At 41.3% G+C, this 19,128-nt stretch overlaps 1 protein-coding gene across 9 annotated transcripts in view; it reads right to left on the reverse strand.

The window, feature by feature from the left end:
- Positions 1-205: 205 nt before the first annotated feature.
- Positions 206-19,128, reverse strand: part of RBM47 (RNA binding motif protein 47) — a 148,073-nt gene continuing 129,150 nt past the window's right edge. For 8 of the 9 annotated variants that reach the window (XM_037530603.2, XM_054688327.1, XM_054688326.1 and 5 more), the window contains 4 exons: positions 9,959-11,115; positions 8,933-9,139; positions 5,903-6,087; positions 206-2,916 (listed from right to left, as the gene is read on the reverse strand). In XM_037530603.2, the coding sequence (XP_037386500.1) occupies positions 2,677-2,916; positions 5,903-6,087; positions 8,933-9,139; positions 9,959-11,084 (1,758 nt within the window). In that variant the 5' untranslated portion in view covers positions 11,085-11,115 and the 3' untranslated portion in view covers positions 206-2,676. The remainder of the gene's footprint in view (positions 2,917-5,902; positions 6,088-8,932; positions 9,140-9,958; positions 11,116-19,128) is intronic. The other variant, XM_037530606.2, reaches the window with a different exon arrangement.

Here is a 19,128-nt window from a genome sequence, read left to right on the forward strand (position 1 = left end):
GCAGCCCACATGGCGCAGCAGACCTCTCCTGACTCACCCACTGCTCCCCTCAGCAGTGTATTTCCATCAGTCAGCCTGTTCTGTTTCCCTGCTCTGTCTCTGGTGAGTCCTCTCACCTCCCACACCTCTGGCCTGTACCCCAGTTCTTGTATGCATAAATAAATAAACTTAAAAAAATAGAAAACAAGGGACTGAAATTGTTTTAAAGAAAGCTTTATTTACTACATACATCCCAAGAATGTACTGTAAGTGGAGCAAGATCTAATTAAATTTAAAAGCTTTTCCAATATGAAGCAGCTAAAGATAACTAAACTATGAGCATGTTTGAAAACAGAATGCTAAAACTTTTTTTTTACATTTATAGTTTGTTCTTAACCCTAAAAAAAAAAAAAGTTCACATTTCAAGTTATAAACTTACCTCAGTAGTGTATGTGAAATGGTTTCGAAACAACAGGAACAGAACACAGACAGGAGGCTCACTGACACTTAGCTGACTATGTCACCACATTTGTTTTTAAGGTAGTTTGGTGGCTGCCATGTTAAAATAATTCTCTTTTCCTTTTTCTTAACTTTTTTTCCTTTTGGCAAATAATTTACAGGCACATGTAAAATACAGTAAGTCTACTGGGTCACAGTCTCATCCAGCAAACCTCTGTGACCATCCCTCGGGGGAAGGATACTTCTTCTTTCACACAGGGTCAAAGGATGAGGTTCTGATCCGAACTGCATTTTGTTGGATAACTTATTCCAACAGGGTTTAGATGCAGCTTGTTGGGTACATCATCAGGAACATTGCACAATTACTTTATGTCATTTAAGAATGCTGGAAAGGAATGTTTAAAGGCCTTAGCAGGCACTCAATAATTTTACAGAATAGTTAAATAAATATTGCTTATATATATAAAAAAAAATCATCTTGCCTTAAGATAGGGGAAGTGGGGGGAAGGGCACTTGGGAATCTCTTATTTTAAAACAAAACTAAAATATTTGCTGAAGGCCAGATCCTATTATTCACCCAAGAACAAGAACTCAGCCTTCAGCAAAAATTGAGTGTGGAAAGATTTTATGGATCTCTAATATGACATAAAAACACAACTGTGTTATTGCTACTTATTGCACACCTCACTTCCTCGATAGAATCTTTAAAAAAAATTCCAAGTTGATGTAATTCATAAAGTAGATTACAATCTTAACATTTTACTGTATTTTACATTCACTCTGCTAAACAACAGCCTTTAAACAGGCACAAAACACTGCAACAATATATTTACTTCCTAATAAAACAAACTTCTTTAATAACATTGAAATAAAATGGTTTCATTTTGCATTAAACTAGATACCACGAACTTCCGCAACATAAAATAACTAAAAAGGAGCAGTAGGAGATATTTACAAACTATTTCTTAAATCCTGGGGTGGGGGGTGTCCTCTCTACCTTCTCCTGGGTGTGCACACCCCAATTCCATTTACCTGCCATGTGCACAGCAATGGAGGAAAAGTCCTATTTGAAAAACAGTATTTCCAACACCCTTAGCAACCAGACATTCTTAAAAGAAACATGATGAAGCAACCAGAAGCATAACTTTCTGTGACAAGAATCTTTGGGGGTCTTGTCTAAAATAACATTCTCTTGTCTCTACAAACTCATACTTCAAAAACAAATAAAATAAAAGCATTCAAAAGGACTTAAGGTTTTTTATATTGGACAATTAAATAGCTATGCAAAGATACCTTATGAAAACTATTAAAAATCTTGTGCTTACTCATACTCTGCTATTAAAAATACCTCCCCAACCAAAACAAACAAACAAAAAACCACAATGCAACAAAAAAAAAAAAACCCCAACAAAAACCCAGGAAGAAGTAAAAAAAAAAAGCCATCAATGTTTTCTCTACTAGAATAATTCATATCTTCGACTTGCCAACCTGGAAGATGGGATTGGGGATAGAAGGAGGGGATAAGAAGGGGTCCAGGGTGATGGTGGCAGATTAGAGCTTTCCAGTGTCTGGACTCAGAAATGTGACAAGTCTTTTCAGTGTTGGCTTAAGGAGCGACTGAGTGTTCACTTTCTTTTAAAGAATAGACCCAGCATGAATAACACACGAGAACATCGTTAACCCTTAATGCCAACAGAAATAGAGGTTTTACTCATTTTCAAATTGCACTTTCCAGTATAAATTTTAAAATAACCTTTTCTGTAGTATTTTTAAAGCACTATTGTTTGTATCTTTAAATATTGACTATATTTCTCAAAATAGTTCCCTAGCTGCTCAAGTGTGCTTTTTAACATATAGTTGATATATTATTGAAGGTACTACAAAATAGAAATCTCTGGAGTGCAGAAGTTAAGAAAATAACCTTCATACTGAAAATATATCCTTAAAAATAAAAAAAAAAACATAAAACCTCTATACAAATGTACTACAGCATACAAATTTTTAAGAGATGGTATTAAGGCACGAACCATTATAAGTCTCTTAGAAATGTATGAACACAGGCCTGCTAAGTTGAAAAGTCTTAAAAAACTAGTGAAAACTTCATGTATATAAAATATTTCAGCATGATATTTGATAACATTCTTCACTTTCAGGTTTTATCTGTGTGATAATTCAACATGTTCTTTCTTCATAAATAGTAAAGTGTTCCTTCAGTGGTTTTGGGTCTCGTCACCAGTCTCAGTATGTCTGGTAGACATCGTGAATGGGGACCTGAATAGTAGCAGCAGGGAAGGCCTGAGGTATGTAGCCTGCGTAGCCTCCATAAACGGCGGCAGCGGCTGCGGCGTTCTTCTGTAGTGTGGCAATCGTGGCTGTGGCCGGAGCAGCAAATGGAACGTAACTGGCCCCATAGATCCCGGCAGTGGGAATTCTCTGAACGTTTGGAGCCACTGTGTACACAGGAGTGATGGGGCGGCCCTGCGGAGGAGAGAGAAAAAGAGCCCTTACTGAGAGTGTGCAGATATCTATCTGACTTGGTCATTCATTCATTCAACTCCTAGGAGATGGGGGGAGCAGAAGTAAAAGCAAAGGTTTGCATATGCAGGGCAGGGAGCAGAGGGTTAAACAATCATTGTAAGAGTCAGTAAGGGAAGGGGGAGTTGCATCCTCAAGGCTCGTTCAAATTCTACTGGTAAAAGTGGGAGGAATTCAAAGTTTAGATACTTCAGAATCTTTCACCCACTGCTTCACTCAGCATAGAGAAAGGAGTTAGGAATCTACCCTTTGCTCAGTAGATTTCGCTGTAATTAAACATGAATATTTTTCCTAAAATACATGCCAGATGCTCAATTTATACTTACCTGAAGGAACATGTTTCAAAAATGGAGCACATAGACTATGACAATGTTATGGAACAAAGTATATAGATCTCTAAAGAGGCAGTTTCTTAAGCTGTGAAATCAAATAGTTGTTGCTATAGACCACGCTTCTCAGAAATGTAGACATTTGCCTTACTGTGGATGCCATGGCTGGCTTGGTAAATGTCCCTGTTACTTCTTTCCCTCCTCTTGAAAGAGGAACAGATTATTCAAAACAAATAGGGGTGCAGTGGGGGCTGGGTTTGAGAGTCATTTTATGGAAAAGGGGATTTTTGTTAAAAGAAAAAGTGCTTAACAAAATATCTGGTGCAGCTACGTTCCATAAAACATAGCCCTGTAGTAAATGCTGCCACACTCTCTAAGTCTTAAATACATCTTCAAAATATAATTCAGAACATATGAAATTAGATTTATATTTTTATTCCTGGGTTTTTATAAAGAACTTAGTTATTCCATTATGAAATCTGCAAAGCACAATCACAAAATTATGTTCAAAGGAACATTTTCAAAGTCTCAACAAGGAGTGGTTATCCTTTCTCTATATTGCAGATTTGTTGTGAGGCTTGAGAACACACTGAGAAATTAATTTGAAGAAGTGATTTTAAGTTTATATCTGTAAATGTATATTTTTTATTACTTGTAAAGGTTATATGAAATTTGGAGTATAAAATGACTACACAGGGACACCCTTGAGCAGCACCTAAAAGACAAGGGAGGATGACCCAAAGTATTCCAGAGGAAGTTTCTAGAAGCCATGATGGGACATGTTTCTGGTGTGACTCCAGTTAGAAAGGTGCTCTATTCACCAAGCAATGGTGTTTATGTATTCTCTGCAATGTGGCAGAGAATACAAAGGAGGCAGAGGACTAATCATGTCAGAGAAACCAGGTAGAAGGTATCTCAAGGTCAGACACAGAAGGAGAGCACCAGGGGCACTAAGTAGCTCCAGGCATTCTGAAGAATATTGAAGGAGAGAAAAATCTCCACAAGAATCAACCGACAACAATTATACATGGAACAAATTCATAAGCAAAGACTGAGCATAAGGACAATGACGGCAACATGCAGTACAGATTAAGTAAGGTAACTTCCTGAGATCTAGAATAAGATCTTAAGGCCTGGAATTTGGGCCTGGAGTTATAACATTACACACAAAAGACCAAAGTTCAGGAGTTTTTTAATAAAGAGAACTTAGAAATTATTACAAGAATTCCACCATGTATTATTTGTAGGTTATTGTAGATATTTACAGTCAGTCCACAAGTAATAACCACACTTAGTTGTCATTCTACACTGTGAATCACTTACACGCTATTCCTTTATTTGGCTGTGGAAAGTTGGGAGTTAAAGAGTACTTAATGACATATCAACAGACAAAAAAAATGTCAACTAGTCTGACCCTTTCTGAAAAAGGCAGTCAAGACTGGTGCTGGAGTGGGCAAGAGCAAGGAAGCTGCATCTTAATGCAGTGGTTTATAAGTCTGGCTCTGTTTCAGCATCACTGCGGAGATTGTACAAAATAAGGATTCTAGAACCCCAGTCCAGTTCTTTTGAATTGGAATCTTTGGGGTTTGAGTCTAAGAATTTCTGCCTATTTCCCCTCTCCCCCCTACCACCTTATCTAATTAGATGAGACACTCCCGCCCCCTGCCCAGGTCTGAGTATCTGTGCCAGTTGATCAATAAGGTATTTGAGATTCATTGTGTCACAAAAAAGAGTTTTACCCAGATTTTTTTCCTGTCTGGATGGATGACATGTCACTCATGTCACATATCACTATGTGCTGTACACTGATGATACAAAGAAATTTAAGACCCACCTCTTGATCTGGAGGGGTCATTTTACTGGGGGAAACAGTGTATCGGCACTCACATGCCAACTGATAGTGAAGGCAGTGAGAAGAAGAGGTAATTCCCAGGGCAAGGTGGATAGGAGACTGTGGAAGAAGTGAACTGCAGAAACCACAGATAAGAGCTCCTGGTGAGAAGGTGGGGAAGGGATGGGATGATTGGATTGGGAGGAGATAAGGGTTAGGCTGGAGGAGAGGTTTAAAGATGAATTTTGTAAAGTTTCATATATCTTCATTTCCATAGGTATTTCTCTATTTCTACAAGAACTGACATATGTGCATACCTACATACGACATGCATATATTTGAGGGGACTTTAAAACAAAATGTTCAGTGAGCTGCAATCTGGAATGTGAGAATGTGAACTATCTCCCTGGACTTTGTGTATTAGCTCCTTAACTATAGGGCCATGAGTTAAAAATTACCCAGTGTCATTAAAAAAAAAAAAAAAAAAAGAACACCCCACAAAAACCAGTATGTGCAATATTATGACACTGTGAGAATTACATGTCATTTTTGAATCCTGCTTCCCACCTTTAATACAGTGATAATATTAGGGTAGTATAATTATGATTTAAAATTTTTCTGCCTGGTCATACATTGTATTAAAATGTTTTCTGCCACCCAAACCCAAGAGAGGTAAGACACACAGGAACTTCTCCTGCTGAATACTAATGACTAAATGAAAAAGAAATGTCTGTCACACATGAATGATAATCTGTGGCGACAACCCTACCTGGAAAGGTGGTGGTGTAGACACAGCGGGAATGACAGCGGCGGCGGCAGCGCTGGCTGGGTCTGGCTGCACCGCGATCGGGCTGATCATGTGCTCCATTGTGTGGATTTTGCCATCTTCAATCATTTTAGGAGCTGGAGCTGCCTGAAACATGGAATACTGGGCCCCAATAGCAGGGATAGCCACTGCAAAAGAAGAAGGAGGGAAACAGATCAACCACCTGAAGTACTGAGGAGGGTCCATCACTGTCTTTGTGAGATTTAAAAAGCCAAGGTTAGCAGCCACTCTCCCTGCTGACTAATGTTCTCATAGCCCAGGAACAGGGTGCCTCCTAGGAAGTAGTGAGGGGAGGTGGCAAGTACAGCTCCCCTCCAGCTTGTCTTTCATCAGTAACCAAATGGATTGTCATGGATGGAAGGTCTAGAATCAGGTTTCTGCACCAACATTTCCTGCTGCTGCTACAGAAAATTGCCTTTTGAATCTTATTCGTGATGTCCTGTGAGCAAGAAAGGGCCTGTTAACTCAATAAACAAGCTCAGAATAAGAAGTGGGATCAGAGGCTTGAGGTGCAACAAGTGTGAGCATGGGCCTGTCTGTTCCTAACACCACCTCACCCACTGCCAGACCCACTGCCCTTTTTACTTTCACCACATTATAAGCAGGTTCTGTTGAGGGTTTTTTTTTTTTTTTTTTTTAAAGATTTATTTATTATTTATTTATACAAGCACTGGGTACAGTCAGAAGTGCGGGAGGATGAGAGAATCCACCAGAGCCAGAGGGGAGAGCAGAACAGGCAGAGTGATGAAATACACTGCTGAGGGGAGCAGCGGGCGGCAGGAGAGGTCTGCGCGCCATGCGGGACCCTCGCCTGGTGGCCGGGGATTGAACCGGCGCTGCAGAGGCTACAGGCAGCTTCGCAGCCCAGTGCTCAACCACTGCGCGACTGGGGAGGCCCTGTTGAGGATTTTATGCTGAGAACTCAGAGGACTGTATATATCAACCTAAGATGCATTTCAGATTTCAACATTACCTCTTCAAAGAAAACTGCATATGAAAAAAAGGAAAACTTCCTAATTTTTAAATGTCTACTGACAGTACGGAAGCAGTAGAGTGGCTTTTTAATGACCTGCCAATCTAAAGATGTGTTTGTGAGCCAAGTCCAAAGGACACAATTTGACCAAAGATTCAAACAGATAGCAGTTACTGAAAGTCAATGTATGATAAAAAGAGATAAAAAGGAAAAAATACTGTTCCTGACTTGGAGGAGCTGGTATGTGTGCAGTGTGTTCTGAAAAGCATGAAAATGAAACACATACACTAAGTACCCTTTTATTAATTTTTTTCTCCAACTGTAGTTGTATTTATTCCAGTAAATATGGACCTGATAATAGAGACAAATGACTACGTTAAGCCCTGGTATGGTCATTCAATAAACTACATCCTCTTCAAATCTTTGCCTTTTCCACCATATGGTCTTGTGCTCAGATGCTTCACCACTGCCCCGAGTTTATCCTAAAACACCCAATTCTAATTTTCTGGATGACTCAGAAATGGAGGCCCAGGGGATAGTGTCCAGAGAGGGTTGTGAGTTTTAGCTATGTTGGAGTAATACCCATTAATTTAGAACTGTCCTGGCTACCAGCCCATAAGAATTTCTACTTTATGTCTCAGGACACAAATACACACTCATAGGCTGAGCTCTTTTCTCTAATTAGATCTTAAGTTACTGCAACTTGCCAACTGGAGTCACTTTCTCAACAAGTAGAAGTGACAACACCTACATCCCTAAACTCTGTTTTAGGGATAATAGATAGGAGATCAGTTTTACATCGCTTAGAGCACCAATGGCATGTATAAGGAAATCAGTCTGAGAAGTTATTTAACTGCAGAAAAGGTAGAATTTTTTCACAGGCCAAAAGTACCCCAAAACCCAAAAAACAGTGAATTATTTTACAAGGAAGCTCAATGGGGAAAATGCTTTGAAGTCCTATATGGCCAATGCAAACTTATGTCCCCAATGCAGACCTTTTATCTCCTTTTTAGCTCGTTAAAGGAGAACATAATCCTCAACCAGAAGACAATTCAGAACAGCTGAGGTTGGTAGTAAGCCTGCTCTCAAGGAGCCCTTCAGTGCAATCTCTGTGAGACCAGGAAAAGGTGTGGAGAAGAGACTCATTCCAATTATGCACCACTGAGTCTTCATGTGTTCGGATGCTTGTGTGGTGTGTGCTGAGAGTCTGTGCTGTACACAATGGAGTTAAAGAAAGTTCCTTGTAGGTTAGGATCAGAAAGGAGACCTGTTTCACATTAGGAGACCAATGGGCACAAACAACGTTGGCAAACTGGTTTGTGGGGCCTGGGGTTGAAAGCAAAGTTCAAGGTCCCTGGCTTGAATTACTTAAATGTCCCATCCTCAATTACTGATCCAGCAAGAGGAGGAAATGAATGCTGGAAATTAAAATCTGGGGAATTAGCAGCTACAAAACTTTTACGACTGCCTTGTTCCCAGATACTCTGGTTTTGTTAAGACAATGGCAAAGGACATGCATGTAGTGTTTGTTATTTGCTCTTGAAGGACAATTTTCTACCATTCCCAATAACTCTCAGAATTGGCAATAAGCTGTATCCTCTGGCTTCTGGTGGATAGAAATATACTTAAGACAAGACAGTTTCTAGCTAGTAAAAGATACAGAAGAGTCTCATTCTTCCATCTGTATCTCTCTCCCCACAACTCTGCCTACCTGGTCACAGACTGAAAAAAAAAAAAAAAAAAAAGCCTATTAACAGGAGAGAACCATTAAAAAAACCCCACTACTGGAAAGTCTGACTCAGACATGTTCAGAGCTAGACCGTCCTGTCCCCTTTAGTTCCAAATAAGGCCCAGGAGGCCACATTCTTTGCCTAAACTCTCGCTGCCTGTGAGAAGAGGAACCCATGTGCAGAAAGAGTCTGAGGAAGGTTTGGGGTCACTTCAGGGCCAGGGTTGTGGGTTAGGCTGAATGGATGCTTCTCACGCTGGTTTATACTGACCTGTACCAGGCTTAATGGCAACTGGATTGACAGCAGAGATTTCCAGATTCGGTACAAGTTCATATCCTTTTTCTTGCTGCTTTCCTTTCCCTTCATGATATCGGCTATATATACCACGGCCAGCGGAATATCCCCCGAGGTAGGAACCCCTGGGCCCTGGGGCTCTGTTGCCAGCAGCACCTCGACCCCGGCCTCTTATGCTGCCTGCTTATAATAACAATACAGAAAATGATGAGCAACCAACAGTAAAGTGCAGAAGGCAGATCTAAACTCAAGATTCTTGGCACTTTGGTGTCTGTCGAGTCTAATGCAACTCTTCAATGAGCTGGAAAGCTCCTTCAAACACTCTACTCCAGCTGAGACTCACAGCTTATGTCTGCTTAATGCATGAGATGGACTTTGAGGGGGAGTTCCTAGAATGGCAAATGCAACTTCCATAAAGAAGAAACATTAATAGACTGTAAAGAAGTTAGATCTGGAAGGGGATGTGCTGGTTCACCTTCCTCATTTCATGCGTGAGAAAACAGGTTCTAGGGAGGTTCTAGGGACTGACTGAAGTCACAGAGTCAATTCATGTGAGTGTAGGACACAGACGGTAGGTATTTTGTTTCCTTGGCTAAAGCTTGCTCTCAGTATACCCTAGCCAATGATGCAAACAAACACCCCCCCCCCAAAAAAAAAAAAACATAACAAAAAGACAAAACTAAACTGTGCCTCCTACTCCCCAACATCATAAAGAATCAACGTAGCTACAGACTGGTGAACTAACCCTAGTCGGGCCTAGTTTCACCAGTCACCCCAATGCTACAAACCATCTGCATTTCTCTCAGTGCGACAGATTGTCTTAGAAGCCAGGAAAGAACAGAACCCAGAACAGGCACACAAATGGGGTGGGGGTGTAGAAGGGGAAGGAGCAGCGGTGGAGCCCACCAGCTCTAAACATGATAGTCACAATGTTCATGCCACCCCCTGCTAAGTGGACATGGTTCTTGGGGGTTCTACCCAGCAGAACAGCCCCCCACTAACCTTTCACGAAGTAGTCTCTGTTGGGCCCGATGAGCGCGTTGTAGGGGTACCCGTAGTAGGCCAGCGTGTAGGGGTCGCAGGAATACACATAGCTGGGAGGCTGCACCACCGCCTCTGCAGCGGCTCCGCCCTTGGCCGCCTTCTGGTAGCGCGAGTACTGCTCCTTGTCCACAGGCTTGGCCAGCGTCACCTCCAGGCACGAGCCCTCCAGCTCCGTGCCGTTGAGGTTGTTCATGGCATGCACGGCATCCTCGCGGCTGGCGAAGTGCACGAACGCATAGTCGCGGATCTTCTTGACGCGCTCCACGCAGCCGGGGTTGAACTGGCCAAAGCTCTTTTTGATGGTGTCCTCGGTGGTCTCGATCATGAGATTGCGCACGTAGAGGATCTTCACCGTCTCCATGACATCCTCGTCCACGTCGATCTCCGGTTCCGCCCAGTCCACGGCGATCTGGTGGCCCCACAGCTGGATGCGGCCGGGCATGAGCTTGCGGCGCGCCATGGCCGCTGCGCGGTGGCTCTCGTACTCCACGAAGGCGAAGCCGCGGTTCTTCATCTTGTCGGCCGCGCTGGCGTACACGATCACGTCGAGCACGCCCTCGGTGACCTTGGAGATCTCCTCCAGGATCTCCTCGCGCTTCTTCATCTTGGGGATGCCCCCGATGAAGAGGCGGCAGTTGTCCACGCTGCAGCACACGCCCAGCAGGCGCCCCGGGCGGATCTCGTAGTTGTTGAGCTCGCGCACCGCGCGCTTGGCCTCGGTCTTGTGGCAGTACATGACGAAGGCGTAGCCGCGGTTCTTGCCGTCGAAGTCCATCATGAGGCGCAGCTCGTAGATGCGGCCCACGGTCTCGAACACGGGCACCAGCTCGTCCTCGTACACGTCGCGCGGGATCTTGCCCACGAAGACCTCGCAGCCGCGCTGCGGGTGTGCGCCCTCCCAGCCGGGGGGTGGCCCGCCGTACTTGCGCTGCCCGTTCTCCTGCACCATGCTGTAGCCCGTGCGCTCCATCAGCGCCAGCAGGGCCGCCTCGTTGGGCGCGCCGGCCACGCCCTCGGGCACCTTGGCCGTGGACGCTGCGGGCGAGTCGCTGCTCATGGCTGCGGTGGAATCCTCTGCGGTCATAATGTCAAAGGCATCCACGGCTGGCGGAAACCTAGGGGAGGCAGAAGCAAGGGTGAGGGTGGCATCGGCCTGATGGAGCAGGAACTTGGCTGCCTTTTTTTTTTTTAAATCAAGACTCCTCGGGTGATTAATTACAAAGATGGAGACATCTCATTGGAAATGCAACAGTGTTCTAAATCCGGCTAAAAAAGACAAGTTGTTTTGCAGGAAAAACCAGAAGTGACTCGGAGGGGAAAAAAAAAAATCAAAGTGAACAAGCACTTCCCTTAATCAGTAGACCAACGGCTTTGAAGCGCAGAGAAACTGCTGCAATTGTTGGTGAAAACCTCTCGTTTTTGCAGCCCCCGAAATAAATTCTTGCACTGTTAGTTCAAGTTGGGCTCCTGTTAGTTATAGTATTATACCTCATTTATTTATTTCTATGGCAGACTAAGTTTGTTGAGAGTGTTTTTCATTTAAGAATGGAAAGAGAAATAGATTCACATTGTTAAGGAACAATGGTGTCACTCTGCAGGCAGATGTTGGGCTGTGTGCTGAAACTTTTTACAAGACATGGAGCAGCCACAATACTAAGAATTGGGCATAGGTGATCCGGTAAGTCTGATTTTTAATGGTGTCATTCTGGCAAAATTCTTGATATGACCTATTTATGGGTTTGGAATGGGTCCACAAAGACCTAGATTAGGTTCAAACTGGGAGACATCTAAGGCAGCAACTATCTGGTAAACCACACTATAATTTTCAGAGAACTGTCACATGCACCATCTTATTTGATCTTCTTAATCTCCTTAACATGGTAAGTGATATTATCATTACTCCTGATTTATTTATGGGAAACATTTCACACTGCAAGTACCAGCTCTTATCAGCACCTGATTCCAAATTATCTGGCTCCAGATTCTGTGTTCTTTCTTCTAAACCAGTACTGTGCAATAGAACTTTTTGGGATGACGGAAAAGCTATCACTAGCTACAGGTGGCTACTGAGTACATGAAATGGGGCTATTGCCACGGATAATGGATTCTTTCACTTAATTTAATTAAAATGAATTAAAACTTAATTTAAATGAATTTAAATGAATTAAAATTAAGAGTCACATGACAGTGTAGGTTTAAATGTTGCCATCTTTCTTCATAGAGCTCAGGACTGTGAAATAAATTATATAATCAGTGTAATACTGGGGGCTGCAGTATTTTTTTTTTTTTTGGAAAGAAAGGCTCTGATTGGCCTTCTAAAAAATGAAATAAATAAATCTTATGGAAAATTAAGGAAAGCAAATAAGTAAGAATAATTTGATTCTCCCACCCAATGGCAGCCTCAATGAAAGGTTCCTGTTTACTGCTATTTCACTTCATTTTACAAGTATTCCCTCATGTTCTTCTAATTCTTTGTAAAAGTATAATTTTTAATGGCTGCATAAGAGTTCATTATTGAGCTAGAACTTAGAGTTTCATAGTGGTAAATTAAAAAAATAAAAGACATTCCAGGTTCTAGTAAAGTGATGAATTATGGGAAATGTCAAGGATGAGTAAGGTGAGTTTGAACATCTAAAGAAACAACAACAACAACAAATTATAGCACAACAGAAATCTGAGATATTTATATGCCAGGTAGCCAGGCCAGTACTTGCCTAGACAGTACAGTTTAGTGGCTGGGCTGGGTCTCTGAAGCCAGGCTGCATGTTGAGTGTGAATTCTAGCTCTTAACACTTCCTAGTTGTATGGCCAGGAGCAAGGCTCCTTAGCTGTTCTGTGCCTCAGTTTCCCTATTTGACATGGGGACGATAGTGATAGGATTAACTTTATTAAGTTTAGAGGAGTGAGTTATTATATACAAAGCTACTTAGAACTGTGCCCAGAATATTAGAAATGCTGGAGAAATACGTCAGTTATTATTATCTGTTACTTCAAACTTCTAGGTAAAACTTCAGACCAACATTTTTACAGTAATTTTGACATTTTCTCAATTGTTTAAAAACATCTGTTTGACACAGCTTCTATTTCTTTTTTTTTTTCTTTTCATGTTCTTGAAAACTGGTTGACAATATATCCAGCTATGAAGTTTTTTTCCAACATAAAGTTGAAAATTATACATTTGTTCCTAGTTTCACTGAAACAAATTTCAAACATTGACTAAATTCCAGAGGAATAGACCTTAGCACATTACTGAGATATGTGGAATTGACTGATTTTTCTACATTGTACTTTGAAGTCACTATTTTACACAAAAAAAGCTTCCGAATGGTTAATGAGAGTCATTCTAAATCCAACACTATTTCTTTCTTTCTTTTTTTTTAATGGTATCACTTTATTTATTTGTTTGTTTGTTTGTTTATTTATTTATACAAGCACTGGGTACAGTCAGAAGCGCGGGAGGGTGAGAGAATTCACCAGAGCCAGAGCGGGGAGCAGAGCAGGCAGAAGGACCGAAGTACACTGCTGAGGGGAGCAGCGGGCGGCAGGAGAGGTCTGCGCGCCATGTGGGACCCTCCTCCGGTGGCCGGGGAGCAGCTGGGGATTGAACTGGTGCTGCAGAGGCTGCGGGCAGCTTCATAACCCAGTGCTCAACCGCTGCGCCACTGGGGAGGCCCAAATCCAACACTATTTCATTAAAAAACACACTATTTACCTTCAGTCTGAAATCTGCTAGTGTCAGTAACATCAAATATCTTTAAAAAAAAAAAAATATATATATATATATAGAGAGAGAGAGTACATATCTGAGCCAAGAAAAAGCCTTTTTTCCTGGAGTTTCCATCATATGGAATAACTTAATAATTTAATTCAATTTTTACAGTCTTCTATATTCCCAGTGCCATGACTTAAGCTATTTAAATTCTTCATCTTATTGTTTACATGTTTTAGGGAGCCATCTGACATTCTGGAGCTAGAAGAACAAATGCACAGATGTATATGTACATATACAAATCTGATATTAATTAAAGTAGTAGATTAACAATCTTTTACACTAACTTTTACAGTAATTACAAATATTAGCATAAAACAAGTGACACCCACAGTGAGATGTCATTTCATACCTGTTAGCATGGCTGTTATGTCAAAAAATTAATACAAAATAAATGTTGGCAGTGGTGTGAAAAAATTGGATTCCTTGGTGGATGACTGGTGGGAATGTATAGTAGCTTAGCCACTGTGAAGACAGTGACCAGAGATGCTTCAGAAGAATCAGACCACAATGTTATTAACAATTTTATTCTAACAAGGCTATTGTTACTGAAGTTAAAAGTCCAGCCACCTTCAGAACTGTGCTTTATAAAGTCAGTTTAGAATATTCTCTTTATAAAGGTGTGTGTGTGTGTGTGTGTGTGTGTGTGTGTGTGTGTGTATTTGGAAGTGGGGGTGTGGTGTCTGAAGGACAGAAAGAAATACTATCCTTTGAATGACAAGCTTCAAGCTTTTTCTTGGGGTTAAAGGTATAGACACAATGAATATAATAAGGAGACTTCATAAGTTAAACATTGTCTTATAAATAAAAGTCAGATAAATGGCACAGAATTCCCATTTTTATCCATTCAATTTATGACAGATTTTTAATGGATTGAATAATCTGATTTCTGCTGTCTAGCACAGTGAATAAGTGGACAGTCTCTGGCGTCAAAAGACCTAGGTCCAAATCCTGGCTTCTCGACTTACTAGTTGTAAACTTTGAGGAAAGCCATGTTAACCCCTTAAAGCCTCAATGTTATCCTCTTTAATGGTGACAAGAAGAGCTAACCTTTTTTGAACGCTTACTGTGTGCTTAACTTCTTACATATATTACCTCATCGTAGTCCTCACAGTATTTGTATGAGATATTAAGAATATCGCTACCTCACTTATAAGGAAACTGAGGGACAGAGAGATTTAGCAGATTATCACTTTGCAAGTGATAGAGCTGGTATGTGAATGCCAACAGAATGACTTAGAGTCTGTACTGTATCTGCTGGGAAATGATTTGGACTGTGGTAAGAAGTGATGAAGCGACATGTGTAAAGCTCCTAGGGCAGAATCTGGCACTAAGTGCTCACAAAAGTCTAGGAAAATAGAAACCCCCCTAAAAAACACAACAATACATTTGAACTTGAGATAAAAATCTTGCCCCTGTAGAAGATTCTTGTGTTTATAGGTAAGCAGGCAAGAGGTTATCCCAGCCAACTGTAAAGTGGACAGTGTGAGGAGTGTAGCCTGTGAGTTTCTGGTGTAGACTGGTATACTAGAGACTTACAGATTCTATTCATTCCAGATGACTAGCAATGGGATTCTCCACTGGTGAGGTGGCTCAGGCATCGAGTGAAAGCTTGATCCTCACCGAGCCCTTGGCTCAAACAGTTTGCAAAGGCTGTTCCAGAAAGAGCCTGAAGAGACTTGCTGCCTTGGATCCAAGAGGTCCAATCATGGTTGCCAAATCTCCTGGGGCAGAACCCTCCCAACATAGCCATCCACACATACACACACACTAAAAATGCATTTTCCTTCAACAGGACTACTAGCATTAAACAAATGTGATGGTATTTTTGAAATAAGTCATTTATTTGTTGCATGCCATATAAATCAAATAGAAAAATATACCTTTAGATCAAGGCATTATAATTCTGAACTATTAGCTAGAATTTTTGTTGTGTTGGGATAACATTTGCAGTCTTAAAGTAGAAATCATCCAGGATTTGAATTCCCTTCTTACTGGTTCAAAGTACATTTCTTTAGGGTTTTAACTTTGAACTGGAATGTTTTAGAGGGCAAGGGACACCACTGTGCTGAGCAAGATTTCCAGTGTTTACCAACCAGTCTTTCCCTAGGATCAAAACACATGAATTTACTCTAGAATTATCCAAACTACCTACCAGTTAGCTTTGGTTCACAGCTTTAGGGCTGTGTGTGTGTGTGTGTGTGTGTGTGTGTGTGAGACACAACTTGGAATTGTTGTGAGTTTTACTTGTTGACTAACACATACACTTCACTTAAAGATCTGTTCAGTGTGGAGCACAGTCTTCTACCATGAGGTGGAATTGAATTTTAGGAACTTTCAGAATGAATTTATCCAGGTAGTAATTCTATTTTGTGCTTTATTCATACCATGCAAATTTTCTCTTTATTCATAGTTAATTCTTAGGCACAATCATTGCGGGTGAAGAGCAAAGCCCTTGGAGTCAGAGAACTTTGAGTTCAAATGACGTCAGTACCACTGATGAGCCATGTGAAGTTTCCTTGTCTCTAAGTTGGTTCTAGTAATGGCACCCATGTCAAGGGATTGATTCCAGGATTAAATGACACTTAATGCCACAAAACTGGGGGGTGGGGCAGGGGTCGATCGAATAACAATTTCTACAAAACGTTTTCAGGATTTGGCCTTGCCCCGAGAGGTTATCTTTCTGTCCAACGCCAAGTTGCCACCACCCACTAGAGTAAACAGTAGAGAACACTCCCTCTCGAGCAGGCCTCAGGCACAGGGATGTTCCTGTACCTCAGAGTTTGAATGTGTGAGCAGAATGCCACTCCAAATGGAGGCTGAATAAGTGGACTCTACCTGGGGGTCCAATCAATGAACTGAAGACTGAGCCAGACTTTTTCCCTATCTCTGGCAACATGGCCCTTGAGACACAGAAATCATTCCATGACGCTTTCATTTAAAATCCTGGAAGGATAAAGAGGCAGTCGACTAATGACATTCTGGGGCCTATCTTCTGTCAGTTCTTAGCTAATCTGAGAAGAGTTAATTCACAATGGGTCTTAAATGATGTTGATTCTTGTACAGGTTTTGTTATGGTAAAGCACATCATTCAGTGGATGATTGTTTGATAAATAGATACAAAGCCCAGAGGCTCACTTTTCCCAGGCATTTCTATCAACACAGCCCAGAAAATGAGGCATTTTGCGGTGGTTCCCAGGGAACCTGTACACCACAAGAGGGGGAAAGCCACCCCCCCAAAGGGAAGGAGTGGGGTAATTTTCTACAGGAGTTGGCAGCACATCAGAATCCTGCAAGTATCTGTTCTCTTTAAATGAGCATTACACACATCCTTTTTTTCAATAAGTTAATAGGGTAATTCTGGAAAAAAGTGAAAAAAAAAAAAAAAAAACTGCACATGAAACTTGCAACTCCGGCACCCATCTGCCTCCTGGATTAATGTTTTCCCAAATTGAGGACATGCAGTAGGAGGGACTTCTCGTTCCACCCCTTATCTTGGTTCCTTTGACCTAAACCTTTGAGGGATCTGGCAAGAACAGAAAGTGGATGGGCCGGTAGATACCAGAAGGAGAGTAGAGGAAGAGAAGCAGCAATGACTTAGGTAATAGTAGCCTGAACTTACAGTGTTTTGCAATTTATAAGATTCTTTCACATACATTATCTAATTTCACAAAATCCCAGAATTTGAGCTGCAAAGAGAACTTGGGTATCATTTAATCCAGTGTTTCTCAATCTCATTCCCTCTTAACATTGGATGTGATAATTCTGCATTGTGGGAACTGCCTGCCCCACACAATGCAGGATGTTTCAAAGCATCCCCGGCATCTCCCGCCTAGAGGCCCTGCCCCCAGGTTGTGACAACCAAAAATGTCTCCTGAGGACAAAATTGCCTCCTGCTGAAAATTTCTGATGGAGTTTGACTAACTTGGAGTTATAAACAGTATATATATTTGCACCTGGCAGGTACTAATTAAATAGTGGGAGAAGAAGTTATTTTATACTTTTCACCAAAGCATGGATTGGATGACTTAATCTGGCTCTAATTACTGAGAAATGTGCAACATTTTTCAAAGGTCCAAGGTAGTAACTCTCTGATACTAAACTACTCATTTAATCTGGTTCAAAACCTAGCAGTTTAATTTTTCAAACCAAACAACTACCATACTAAAGCCCTACCAGACCGATTCAGCTGTTAAACTGATTTGTCACCACAGGCAAACCGACAGGCCTAGGTCATACAAATGCCACTTCTGACATCAGGTAAAGATCTGCCAAGCTCTCCTCAAGGTGCCTCATTTAAACCCAAATTCTTATGCTTTATGGACATGCAAAAACTGCATGCAGCCTGGTTTTTAACACTTGAAACTTTCTCAAAGAGTTAAAAACTTGCTTAAAAGACATATTATGAACAATCACTAAAAATGCGATTCTAGAACACAGCCAGATTCATTGGCACTAAAATCAACCTCCACAGTCCCCTAGGCAAAAAGCAGGGATCTTTCTGATGAAACCGATGACCAAACAGAATTGTGTGTGTGTTCATTCATTCACTGAAACACGGATTAGACACTTGGTGTATACCAGCCTGTGCTAGGTGCTTGGAGACTACTGCACGGTCCTTGGGGTTCTTAGTCTACCAAAGGTGGGTGAAGGAAAGAGGAATGAGCAGTGGGAACACCACAAGGGAAGATGGGCAGCCACAAGGGACTAGTCAACCAAGAGGTCACAAGTGTTCTTTCCACAAACATTGTATTGAGCGCCAAGATCACAGAGACTTTGAAAAGTATACAAGCAACAATGGGCCATGGGTCAAAACAGAACCCCAGGAATGATGATGGACAAGGACTGGAAATCTGCAAATGCCAGTTTTAATTATATTTAGAGGCAGATGGAAATTCTGCAAGAGTGAAGCTCTTCTTATCCTCCTACACTTAGAACTAATTTTATCATATATCATACTCTGGCAAATACAGTACACATCCACCTACCTATACAACTATGCAAAAGTATCAGACCCATTTTCTAGACAAAGAAACTGAGAATAAGAGTGATTGTGAGCTTAGCCGAAAATCACAGATTATGGTAAATAAGAGATAATTAAAGAAGTGTTATTAGGGGGGTGATAACCTCTCATTTAACTTCTATATGATAATAGCTTCTGCTTATGTTTCAAGCAACACAAAAGCCAGACATTTCAGATATAGCAGAGATCCAGATAAGATACAGTGTGTTTTTTTCAAATTCAAAAATTTGTTCTTTTCATTTGTTCGGATTCTTGCATTTATGGCAAAACTTTTAGAAAGTGAACAATTTGCAAATATAAACTACATGGTCTTTATGATGATGTGTAAATGCTGTT

The sequence above is a fragment of the Talpa occidentalis genome, unplaced genomic scaffold (genome assembly GCF_014898055.3).
Source record: "Talpa occidentalis isolate TD23 unplaced genomic scaffold, MPIMG_talOcc4v2.1 talOcc4.6, whole genome shotgun sequence".
NCBI classification, from domain to species: Eukaryota; Metazoa; Chordata; class Mammalia; order Eulipotyphla; family Talpidae; genus Talpa; species Talpa occidentalis.